General features: G+C 50.7%; 1 protein-coding gene across 15 annotated transcripts in view; it reads left to right on the top strand.

The window, feature by feature from the left end:
* The window catches only part of CDK5RAP2 (CDK5 regulatory subunit associated protein 2), a 172,194-nt gene that overhangs the window by 107,091 nt on the left and 52,527 nt on the right, over window positions 1-12,576 (top strand). For all 15 annotated transcript variants that reach the window (XM_045469565.1, XM_045469580.1, XM_045469575.1 and 12 more), the window contains 2 exons: window positions 3,993-4,425; window positions 9,655-9,886. In XM_045469565.1, the coding sequence (XP_045325521.1) occupies window positions 3,993-4,425; window positions 9,655-9,886 (665 nt within the window). The remainder of the gene's footprint in view (window positions 1-3,992; window positions 4,426-9,654; window positions 9,887-12,576) is intronic.

The raw sequence follows: 12,576 nt of genomic DNA, 5'->3' as shown, positions 1-12,576 counted from the left end.
TCTGCCTCCTTTGCTTCCCTCCCTCAGTTCATAGTACTTATCATTGCTCTACCTGGTCTTATTTAGTTATCGACATATGTCTGAATGTCTGTCTGTCTTCTTTTTTTTTTTTTTTTTTTTTAATTTTTTTTTTTTTTTCAACGTTTATTTATTTTTGGGACAGAGAGAGACAGAGCATGAACGGGGGAGGGGCAGAGAGAGAGGGAGACACAGAATCGGAAACAGGCTCCAGGCTCTGAGCCATCAGCCCAGAGCCCGACGCGGGGCTCGAACTCACGGACCGCGAGATCGTGACCTGGCTGAAGTCGGACGCTTAACCGACTGCGCCACCCAGGCGCCCCTGTCTGTCTGTCTTCTTAATGAAATGTGAGCCCCTCGATTCCTTTTCACCATGCGCGCCTGCTGCCTTACATGGCAGGTGGGAGGTGCTCCATAAAATATTTCAGTGAGTGCAGATGATCAAAAAATTAGAAAATTAGAAAGAGGGTCGTGATTCTTTGGAGTCCGAAAGATCCGGGTTTCGGTCTTTGTTCTGCCCCTTTGCTAAGGGATGCTGAATCTTTACGAGCCCGTTTCTTCATGTGTGTAACATGGGGTTAGCATTGCCTCACCTCCTCGTCTTATGGTGACGACTAAATGTAGTCATTGTGGGGCACCTGGGGACTCAGTCGGTGAAGCGTTTTGATGCCGGCTCAGGTCGTGATCTCGCGGTTTTGGGGATCGAGCCCCACGTCGGGCTCCAAGCTGCTAGCTCAGAGCCTGCCGCCCACTTGGAATTCTCCCTCTCCCTCCCTCTCTCTGCCCTTTCCCTGCTCACGCTCTCTCTCAAGTCAATGAACTTAAAAAACGATGAATGTAGTCAGTGTATTTAAAGGATCTGACACACTTAAGCGCTTCACAAACGTCCGTTCGTCTCCCTTTACACCTTTTCTCTGTGGCAGAGATTCTCAGGAAGGGTGTATCACCAATGTTTGGGCCTCTGGCGAGACCCTCGACTGAACCATTAAAAAGGTCCTGATCACAGCGATGGCTTAATGAATCCGTTGCTCAGATTCCTGGCAAAGTAACACTTGAAATGTTTTATTTAACAGCAACCCCACTTTAGTATATTGTAATGGCCTCTTTCGCCACCTCTTACTACCCATTTGTAAAGTCTTTTCCCTGGGCTTCACTGTGTGTTGTTTGTGGTGAGTAACAGGCCTCCTTTGGCTAGCTGAATAGCGATTGTCATTATTTTTAATCTATATTAAGGGAAAGAGAGGAAAGGAAAATTTAGTTTAACGTGCTTAAAGTACCAGAAATATTTTTAAAGTCTGGATTTACTAAATTTTAAGATGGGTTGTGTAGTCTAGATGATTCCATATTAGGAGTGAAAAACGCACCATACATTTTAATTTTGTTTTGTAAGCTGTTTGATTTTTTACCCTGCTTCGTCGTGCTGTGGCTGTGTGATTTGAATGGAATCGCCTCTGCCCCAGAGCTAGACGATGGGAATCCAGACAGCAGTAGGGCCTCCCCCTGCCGGTAGAGGGCTCAGCGGGGAAGGTGAGACCAGGGCTCATGCCAGAGTGGCGGCAGGGACGCCGGGAGGGGGACGGCCAGGGAGCCGTCTGTAGAGGCTGGAGGGATTGCGGAGAGAAGAGAGAGGGCGCAACACGGATGAGGGCCTCTTCCATCCCCTGTCACTCCCACTACCGATTGCCCCGACCTCTCCTCCTGGTAACCCTTTCCTGGAAGTTAACAACGGCTCTCCCACTGGCCTCTCCTTTCCTTGCCCGCTCTGTTCCCTTTTTTCTTCTTTTTCTGCCTCAGTCTCCTGGTTTCTTCTTTCTCAAATGAGTCACTTTTTCACCTTAAATGAGTAGCTTTTTCTCCTTTATGTTTTAGATGACTTACACATGCTTATTTACATTTTTTTTAATGTTTATCCATTTTTTGAGAGAGAGAGAGAGGGAGTGCATGAGCGGGGAGGGGCAGAGAGAGAGGGAGACACAGAATCCGAAGCAGACTCCAGGCTCCGAGCTGTCAGCACAGAGCCCCACGCGGGGCTTGAACTCATTAGCTGTGAGATCGTGACCTGAGCCGACGTCAGATGGTTAACTGGCTGAGCCACCCAGGTGCCCCATACATAGTTATTTTAAAATCTTCAGGTTGCTTTGTTGATATTATTTTCTTGAGTGTGAACTGTGATCTGTTGGGTTGTGGCCTGTCTGTCCGGACTGTGCTTGGTTTGCCCGTGTAGACAGCCGGTTCCGTCCCCCGTGCTTCGTCTTCCCGCTGTGGGGCGCTGCAGTCACCTCCGCTTGGCCCTCTGGCTCCTGAAATCTCCATGGTTTTCTCCACCGTGTGTGGTTCTCCTCCTCAGTTTCTGACCTTTGGATAGATTGTACCTTGTCTTTGAGGCCTATAGTGCACCTTATAATATGTTTTTGTTAGGTATTTTTTGCTGTCACTTAAGTGTGTTTTGAGCAGGGTGGGTGGGTTTCCTGAAGGTACTCACTCCTCCCCCTTGACAGAAGTCTCTCCGTTCATTCTTTCCACGGCAGCTAGAATCACCCCTGCAAAGCACACGAGTGACCGGGCACTCTGCCACGGAGCCTTGCAGTGGCTCGCCTTTGCTGTCACGCCTCAGTTCCCCCCTCCTGGCTTTCAGCCTCACCCCCTTACCCTCCAGCATGTCTCATCTGTGTTCCCCTTGTTTGCCTGGCCTAGAATGTCCCATTTCCCTTTGCCCTGGACACCCTGGGATCGTGGCTCCGTAACCCATTAAAAGTTGTGCAGGGCCCATGTTTGCTTTTTTACCCCGTGGAGCAATGATTTGTTGACATACCTTGTCTCCAACCCAGGCTAAGGCCTTGCAGGCAGTTTTGCACCCTCAGTGCCTGTCCCAGGGCCTAGCACAAGAAACACCCACAGGGATTCTTCTTGAACTGCTCTGCAGCCTTTTACGTGCTGGCTTTGCTTGAGTTCCTGGGACAACAGAGCCTGAAGTAAGGATTCGGGTACAAGTGGCTTCTTGGGGATATGACTCCAGGGAGCAGAGTGAGTAAGGTAGGAATAGAGGCAAAGCCAGTAAGGGTTCCTGAGTGGTCCGGTTGGTGCCATGGGCGGCCGCAGCGTTGTCTCTCCAGACATTGGAACATGGGGACGTTTCCCCAGTAGCTCTCTTCCCCCGCTGCTTGAGGGTCTCCCTCCACACTTCCCACTGCCCTGCCGGGGATCAGGGAGCCCTGGAAAAGCTCCAGTGCAGCAGAGAGAGGCCAGGAGCGCTTGAGGCGGGACCGTCTGTGTCTCCAGGTGCCGTCCACACAGCATCCACGCGGACTGAGCTGGGGTCCACGGGAGCCTGGGGCATGTGGCCAGGGGCACGAAAGGACCTGCTACCTGTACACCCTCTCGTCGAATCCTCATCGCTGTCCTGTGGCGGGGGAGCCTGACCTTCCAAAGAGTCGCTGAGTTAGAACTTGAAGCCATTTTCGTGTGATTTCAAAGCCACTGCTCTTCCTATTATGAGTGGTTCACAGCATCCCTTCATTCAGCACCTATTTCCTGAGCACTGACTGTGTACCGTGATGGGCCTGCTCACTGATGGGTCCACGAGGTTGGCTGGATCCACCGCAGCCATATATGCCCCTGGATGTAGGAAAGGAGCCGGGGGCGGGCGGACCTTTCACTTGTCAACAACACTTGATGACCCTGTTTGCTCCTTTCTAGGCCCAGCCTGCGTCCTTAGAGCCACGTGGCCCTCACCTGTATATACTTGTGTTAAATCAATTCTCCTCCTCTTATCCATGAAATAGACAAGGTAGTACCCACCTTGTGTGGTCACATGAGGTGACCTGGGATAAAATCTTTGGTGTGGGTCCCGGCACTTGTCGGGCGGTCAGTGTGCTTAGTTTAAGCAGGCTTTAGGCCAGTTGGGAAAACTTGGGATACTGGGTAGGGCACAAGAAAACCGAGTTCTTCTATTTCCTTCCCTTTTGGAAAAACAGGCCTGACCTTCTGAAAGTGCTGCGTGAACTACTTCTGGAACGAATATGCTTGGCAGAGCAGGGAGTTTCTGCAGAACACCTTGACGGTAAAACTGAGACGTCACTCAGGCAAATGGTTGTACAGCTGAGAGGTGAACTCGGACATTTCACCCGACCCAACTCGTTGTCCAAGTCTCACGATGAACTGAAGTCGCCTCGGACGGCCCGGCTAGAAATGGCAGGTGAAGCATCCAAGCCGGAGCTGAAAGATGCCTCCATGCAGACCGTGACCGTGGAGGGTGACACGCTCGGATTCCAGCAGGAGGGCAAGAGAGAGGCTTGGGAAGAGAAGCCGCCGGATGCCGTGCTCCACATGGAGGGTCAGCCGGAGAACTTGTGCGCGATGTCAGGGAGGCACGTCACCCCCCTTGCCTTCCCCGGTGGGACCCACAGAGTAAGCTTGTTTGTATATTATTTATTAATTTCTTCTTTTATACAGAGGTAAGACTTCAAAACGCACCTCTGATCCCACTTGATTTATATAAAATCCAGTATCTCCCTCTACCTGTACTTAGTCTGGCCTCTACCTTGAGGTGTGTGTTTTGTCTTAACCTTCCCCCCAGCCCAGTCTTATTTATCTCTATAGCGTGACATTTATGTGGTTTCCTTATAGAGTCATATTTATGTATCTGTTTGTGTAGCTTTTTCTTTCATGCCGTGTACCAGGAACATCTTTCCTGGTAATGGCTTTGTAGAATTCCATCGTGGGGAATGTGCCAGAAATTGTATGACTTCCACCTCCAGGTGGACGCTTACTTTTGTGGGTTGCAGCGAAATTGTGATGACTTGAGTCGGGCCGAGTCGGGCCGAGAACCTAGGTTTTCTCCTATGCAGACTTTCTGGTGGAGAGGTACTTTTCTGTGAGCTTTGTCTACATTCTTGTATCCTTACAACACCTGTCAGAGCTGAGGAAGCCAGATTTTGAATGCTCGCAGGTAGCCAGCAGTTAAAGGGTGGAGCTGGGACAGCCATGCCCTTTCCCAGGCTGGCCCCCAGCTCCTGCTGGCCCAAAGTGGTAGGGTCCGGTTTTGTTGGGTGAGTGCATTTTGCTTCGGTCAAGTTGCCGTCTCTATGCTTCTCCTCAAATACCATCACAGATGCCAGATTATTAAAAGCCAGGCTCTCTTGGCAGTGTTCGATTGGACCTTTTACTGAAATCCTCCTGGGCCGAGGGGTTGGGGTTGGTTGGTCCCCGCAGCAGGGGGATGTGAGTGTTCTGGTGGAGAAGTAGGTCATGTTTCTAATAGAGCTCCAGCGATGGCTGTTGGTGTTCTTGTTTCTGATGGGTGTTTTGTATCTGAGAAATCAGCTGTACACACTGCTTCATAGCATCAGAATGGAGAATTAAGTTTATTTTCTGACCACTAAATTACTGCTTTTGTGCATACCAGAGGGAGTTAGATATATCATTAGCAAAATTGCTTTTGATTGTTTTAAATTATGCACCAAAACTGTAATTTCTAGAAAAGGGTTTTCTAAAGATATCAGTAAAGACAAAAAAAAAAAAAAAAAAAAAAAAAAAGACACTGCCATTATATTAACGGTACTCCAGATGCAAATTTGTGCAATTTGGCTGGGATAGAAACGCTCTCATCTGCCCCCAGCCCTGTTAGTTTGTACCTGTGTATTAGGAAAGCTAGGTGGTTTTTTTTTTTTCTCCCAGTTTATGCGGGGGATAGCCTCCTTTGTGTAGGAAAATTGCAAAATCGAATGAACTTATTAATTTCCCTGAATATATTTAAAAACTATTTATTTACTTATTTATTTTTTAGTTTGAGTTCTCCTTCTTGCTCGTGTCTTCAAAAGGAAGGCAACTGTGTTTATTTTTTAGTGTCTTCTGTTTGTGCCAGGATTGTTTGTGCTAGATCATCACATTTAATCTTCTCAGGAAGCAGATGAGGTAGGTAGGTATTCCCTACATTTTACACATGAAAAATACAAGCTCGGAAAGGCTCAGAAAATGGTCCAGAGCGAGTCGGCTGTTAGGAGGAAGAGTAGGGCCGGAGGCCGGAGGCCAGCTTCAGAGGCAGACAGGGATATTCTACACAAACCTTTCCCAGGAAGGGAGGAACCCTCTTGTCACCATTCCAGACGTACCTGGGATTGCTTCAGGCCTGACCGCTCACCTTTCTCAGTGGCTCGGATGGGACGGGTGTGACCTGGAACCTGAGGCTGGCGCAGTGGCGACTTGAGGAAGTGCGTGGCGAGCGCCGGCTAGTGCCTCGTACGTGGCCGTGTGTGTGCAGGTCGAGCCCGGTGTGTGAGCCTTCCTGGCCCGCTTCCACCGCCAAGTGAGGAGTCCCGTCATGACATCTTTAATAAGGTGGTAGGTGGGACCCCGCTCAGCGTCCATAAGGTAGCATTTTGTGCGGTGTTATTTTAGAACCCGCGTTAGGTTGACTGACGGCAGTCTTCCAGCCTGAAATTGGCTTTGGCATTTGTGTACTTGCAGATATCTTTTCTCCTGCCATATGACACACAGATTTGGATCTAAGAATAAAGATTGGTGGAGACTGAGGACCAAGCAATTGACTGTTATTTTCCAGTCCTCTCTGATGAGGCATGCACTTCCTCCCAGCTGGTCCCCTTCACCACCTCAGACTGTTCTTGTCCTTGAACCTGTTCTCTTCCCTCGAATTTCAGGACAGAGAGTGTCTCACTTTCCTTAACTGAGCAGCAGAGGCTGAAGAGCCGTTGCGAGGTCCACATCTCTAACCTTCTCGTCGTATGGCCTCGGACGGGTTGTTTGACATCTCGGTTCTTGGTCTGGAAAATAGGCCTGGTAATTTCTGTTATCCTGCGAGCTCTGGGAATGCAGTTTGCCTGAGGACTGTGGGAGAATGTGCTTGAAAGCATCGTACATCCTAGAACGTGCAAGCAGGGCTCCTGCCTCCCTTTTCCTTCTTGGGAGACCTTGCTGATTTCATCATTGCCAGGGTCCCAAGTATTTCCCGTTTTCCTCTCAGGTTCCTTCTCTTCCGCTTAAAAAAATTAAAAAGAATAATAGCTTCATTGAGGTATAATCCACATATTATACAGTTTATCCATTTAAAGTATGTAGTTGCAGTGGTTTGTTTTGTTTTCTTTTTGTACGTGCAGAGAGTTGTGGAACCATTACCGTAATAAGTTTTAGAACATGTTCATTATCCAGAAAAGAAACCCTGACCCGTTAGTGGTCACTTGCCATTTCCCCCCGTCTGCCCTAGCTGTAGGCAACCGCTAATCTGCTTTCTGTCTTTCTATGTTTACCTATTCTGGATATTCGTATGAATGCCCTCATACGGTGTGTGATGTTTGGCGACTGCTTCCACTCGGCATAATGTTTTCAAGGTGCATCCGTGCTGTAGACTCTGTTAGTACTTCATTTCTTTTTATTGCCAGACGACAGTCCATTGTATGGATGTAGCACATTTAATTTATGCATTCGTCAGTTGATGGTCATTTGACCTGTTTCCACTTTTCAGGTATTACGAATAACGTCGCTGTGAACGTTCACGTACTACAGGTTTTTGTGTGGACGTGTGTTTTCATTTTTCCTGGGTGAATACCTAGGAGTGGAATTGCTGGCTCAGGTAGTAACTCTATGTTTAACGTTTTTTTTTTGTTTTTTTGTTTTTTTTTGAATTTTTAAAAAAATACCTATTTATTTTTGAGAGAGAGAGACAGAGTGAGCCTAGGGGAGGGGCAGAGAGAGAGAGGGAGACACGGAATCCGAAGCAGGCTCCAGGCTCCGAGCTGTCAGCACAGAGCCCGACGTGGGGCTCGAACCCACAAACTGTGAGATCGTGACCTGAGCTGAAGTTGGACGCTTAACCAGCTGGGCCCTCCGGCGGCCCTCTGTTTAACCTTTTGAGAAGCCACCAAACTGTTTTCTAAAGCGGCTGCTCCTAGTTTACGTTTTCACCAGAAACATGATAAGTTCCAGTTTTTCCACGTCCTTGCCAACACTTGTTATTATTTTGATTATAAGCTGTCCTGATGGGTTGGGAGTGGCAATATTTCACGGTGATTTGATTTACATTTCCCCGGTGATTAATGATATTGAACATCTTTTCATGTGTTTTTGGCCATAACTCCATCTCCTTTTGAGAAATGTCTGCCAGTTCCTTTGCCCATCTTTTAATTGAGTTATTTGTGTTTTTTGTCACTGAATTGTAAGAGTTGTCCGTATATTCTAGATTTGGTCCCTTTCCCCAGCTTTTGAATATATTTAAAATTCTCCACACTCAAAAGGCACCCCCATTTGGCCTCTTAAATTATTTTTTGTATGTTAGTTCCACAAATAGTTGAGTACCTACCATGTTCTTGTGGTGAAGGCTGTGGATAGAGCATGACCAAGAAATGCGGAGTTCCTGAGCGCTGGAGCTTGTAGGCCAGTGCAGAAGACAGACGAGTAATTGCACAGGCATTTAGTTATAATGGTAGCAGTGTAGGGGGCGGTGAGCGTCCTTAACAGAGAGACCTGACCTGGTCTTGGAAGTCAAGGCCCATTCTCCCGAGGAAGGCACCTGCGCGCTGAGTCCTAATGTTGTATTGGGATTACGCGAGGGGTGGGGGTCGGCAAGAAAGAGTGTTGTAGACACAGGAGGCGGTGTTGGCCAAGACCCTGGGCTGGAAAGAACACAGACACTGAGGAACTGATAGAAGGTGAGTGTGGGCGTAGGGAAGCAGGAGAGGGGCAGTGACTCTGCGTGGAGGCTGTGGTGAGGATTTTGACCTTTGTCATAAGGGAGCAGGGAAGCATTACAACAGTTTTAAGCAGAGGCCAGGAATGGTAGGTTTGCCTTGCCTGCCTCAGTGGGGAGAGTGGACTCGAAAGGCCAGGGCTGGATGGGGGAGGGCGCTCAGGAGGTGGTTGCCGTGGCTAGGTGAGCACCAGCAGCGTCTTGGGCTGGTGGGGGGCGAGGAGAGCCGAAAGACCTCAGAGACGACTCGGGGGCAGGGATCCGTGGAGCCCGGCGAGTGGGGCGCGTGGGTGATGAGCGTAACAGGCAGTCTGATAAGGACTCGCGGGTTTGGGACTCACGGTGAGGGGATGGTAGCGTGATTCACCGGGAGTGTTGAGGCGGCGTGGCTTTGGGGTGGGGGCTCGGGTGGCGCGAGCGAGGGGCTGAGGGCTGGGCTGGCCAGTGGAAACGAAGGTGCCTGCCCCAGGCAGGTGGGGAGATCTGAGCCCGCCCGGGCGGTAGCCGCGGGGCCAGTGACTTGGTAGCCAGGGAGAACTTCGGTGGGAGGTGGTTCTGGTGGCCTCGCAGGGGCGGGAGGCAGGTTGGCTTAGACCGAGGGGCGGGGCGGGGGGAGGAAATAGAGAAGGAGCAAGAAGGTGCTCCTCAGAAGATCGTGTTGAGGACAGGACTGCCGTGTACTGAGCATCTGCCGTGTCCGGAGACGGTGGGCCAGGGCCAAGCGGGTGTCGACGAGGAAAAGCTTGGTGGCGGCCAGTCAGACGAAGAACCTGCCAAGACACGAATTCTGCAGACCGGGAGATAAACTTAGATGCCATTGTAGGAACCAGAAGTGTGGACGGCCGGCTTGAATCCTGTTGTACGAGGTCGGCCTGAGGACGTGTTGCCTGCGTGACCAGAGGACGTATATTCATTGTCCTTTTCGTGTGTCTCTTCAGGATGCCAAGAAGTCCCGCTTGCCCATCCTGATAAAAGCGTCCCGGTCATTAGGAAATGTGTACCGGCTCCCCGCCACCCAGGAGCTGGTGACCCAGCTGCAGGGCCAGGTCCTAGAGCTGCAGGGGGAGCTGACGGAGCTTAAAGTCCGCAACAGGCAACTTCGGCAAAAGTTAATTCTGGCTGAAGCGATGACGGAGGGGAGGCCAGCGCCAGACAAGACGCTCCTGAAAGGTAAGCACCGGGAGAAATGTGTTCTCCCTGCGCGAGACAAACGACCTGATAGAGCTGCTCGAAATGTCAGCCTTGTTGTGTAGAACTGCGGTAAGCTTGAGTATAAATTTTATGAATTACAGTGATTAATCTTGACTCTTGACAAACACACAATCAAAGGAACACAATAAGGGAAATGAATCTATTGTTTTCGTTTATTCTGGAGTCCGCGTGAAGGGGACTTGTAAGCGCTCGCGGGTCTTGTGAGGTCACCGCTGCCTTCACTTGGGGTGGTCTGCGGGTACCCTGGCTGTGGGATGATTTCAATCTGGGTTTTTTTTGTTTTTGTTTTTTTTTTTTTTCTGGCTTTGTCTGTGGAAGCCTCAGGCATATGGGTAAGTCACGTGTGTAAGCGAGAGTCCTCGTGGTGGGTTTTTCTAGAATGTCCAGGCTACATCACTTTGGGTTCCTGAGGGCTAATTCCCAGCCCTGTTGACCTTACGTCTTCCTATGGAAGTGACCTGCCTCCCCACCCACTTTGAATCTGCTGTTTCTCCACTCGTGGGAGCCCCCAAAATGGAGGGCCCCTGGGTTAAAATGTGTCCAGGTTAGACTGCATAGACTCGGAGGGAGCGTGTGAGATAGTGTCCCCTCGGCTGGAACAGTGACAGTGGTTTGGGGCCACCACCCCTTCGAGAGTCTGAAGAAAGCTGCCAGCCATTACCAGAGAGCAGTGTAGGTGAGCACACAGGTAGTGTCATACCTCGTTTTCAGAGGGTTCATGAGTCCACAAAAGCACACGTGCACTCCTGATTTTGAACTTCTGCTGCAAGCAAATGATAGCAACACCCAATACCAAGCAGTCTTTGATTTATCTATTCAAAAAGCAGTGGTTACATCCTCCTGTGTGCCCGGCACCGTTGTGGGCCCTGGGGAGATCGTGAACAAAACCGGTGACCTAAGTGTGTGGACAGCTTCCCTTCCTGTTGTGGGGAGGAAGACAATAAGCCGATAAGTGGACAAGCTGTATGTGAGATGGCAGGTGCTGTGGGGAGAGAGAGAAAGCAGGGTCAAGGGCATGGGTAACGTGGAATGGGGTAGAGTTTGCTACCACACATGGAATGAGCCTCCCTGATGAGGGGACATTTGAGTAGAAAACGGGAGGAAATGAGTGGAATCGTCAGTCAGCTTGGAAAGTGCGTTTTTGCTAGAGGGAGCAAGGGCGCCGGCCCTGACGTTGCTTTGAATTTGGGCAGTTGGTTGAGTAAGAAGGCCAATTATGTGGCTGGAGTGGAGTGAGAAAGAGGAAGAGGGAAAGAGGTCAGGGAGGCCCTAGGAGGTCGTTCTAGGGCTTTGTCTTTTGCCCAGTTAAGACGGGAAACTGCTGGAGGGTTTGGAGCGGCAGAGTCACATGACCCGACTGCAGCTTTATAGCTGGACTGGCAAACTGCGGCCTCTGGGCCATCCATGCTCGCTGCCTGCCTTTAAGTTTTACCGGAACACAGGAACATTCCTCCGCATCCTGTCTGTGACTGCTTTTGCGCTCGATAGCAGAGTTGAGTGGTTGTGATGGAGGCCGTGTGGCTCGCAGAGGCTAAAATATTCTGTATTTGGCCCTTTGAGAGAAGCGGGCCGACCTGTGCTTTAAAGGATCACTTGTAACATGAGCCATCAAATGATGGTGGGGAAGGCCGCAGGAGAGGCAGGCGGAGGCGGGCCCTGGGTGTCTGGTTTTGGTCTGACTTGAGATGCCTGTTGACCATTCCCGTGGAGATGCCAGGTTGGCACTCGGAGATGCAGGAGTCTGGAGTCGAGGGGCTGGATCTGGGCTGGGGCTTTGAACTTAGCAAATGCCAACCTGTTGCTGGTCTTTGGAGCTCTGAGGCTTGGAGGCCTGCTGAGCAGACCCTGGAACTGAGACTGGACTGTAGTGGGTGGAGCCCGGACGGAGAAGGAGCAGCCAGAGAGGCAGGGAGGGAGCCACGAAAGGGTGCCATCCAGAAGCAGAGTGAAGAGGAGGCTCACTGTGTCAAATATTGTCAATAAGTAAGGCAAGGATGGCGGATTGGCCTCGGGATTAAGGAACAGGAAGCCATCACTGGTGACCTTGAAGGGAGCTGCGTCCCTGGCGTGGCCGGGCCTGCCTGGCACAGGTTCCAGAGAGCCAGTGGAGGAGAGGAACCGAGACGGCAAGAAGAGACGGCTGTGAGGGATTTTTACCGTAAGGCGGTGTGGACAGGCAGGGCAGTTAGGAGCCGCGTTGTCAGGGAGTCTCAAGGGATTCGGTGGATCGGGACGGTGGGGATTGCGGCAAGGTGGGTAGTCACGGCTACGGCCTGGCAGCGTGAGCCGCAGAGCTGGAGTGTTTAGGGGAGAGATCATGATCCGGAAGGGTCTGCGAAGAGTGAAGGCACCTAGGCTCTTCCAGGTCTGTGATAACAGGGGTATGTGGGAAGGAAACGTCCAGTCCTGGGGGTGCTGCGGGAGAGGCAGTGTCAGGGCGCCGTCCAGGTCCTTAGAGCGAGGGGCAAGGTGCATGTTCAGGGAGGAGATTGAGGTTATTCGGGATTTTGCCATCGAGGAGTTTGCTTTCTGGGGTGGGAGACTGCATCCGGTTAGGGGATTGCCAGGGTGGTTCAGGGCTGGGCTGTGACTGGGAGTCTTGGGCTTCCTGTGTCAGTGATGAGAGAAGCGCCTGTTGTTTATTCGGC

This window comes from Leopardus geoffroyi, chromosome D4, assembly GCF_018350155.1.
Source record: "Leopardus geoffroyi isolate Oge1 chromosome D4, O.geoffroyi_Oge1_pat1.0, whole genome shotgun sequence".
NCBI lineage: Eukaryota > Metazoa > Chordata > Mammalia > Carnivora > Felidae > Leopardus > Leopardus geoffroyi.
Note: the sequence above shows the minus strand (reverse complement) of the source record. Positions and strands in the feature narration are given on the sequence as shown.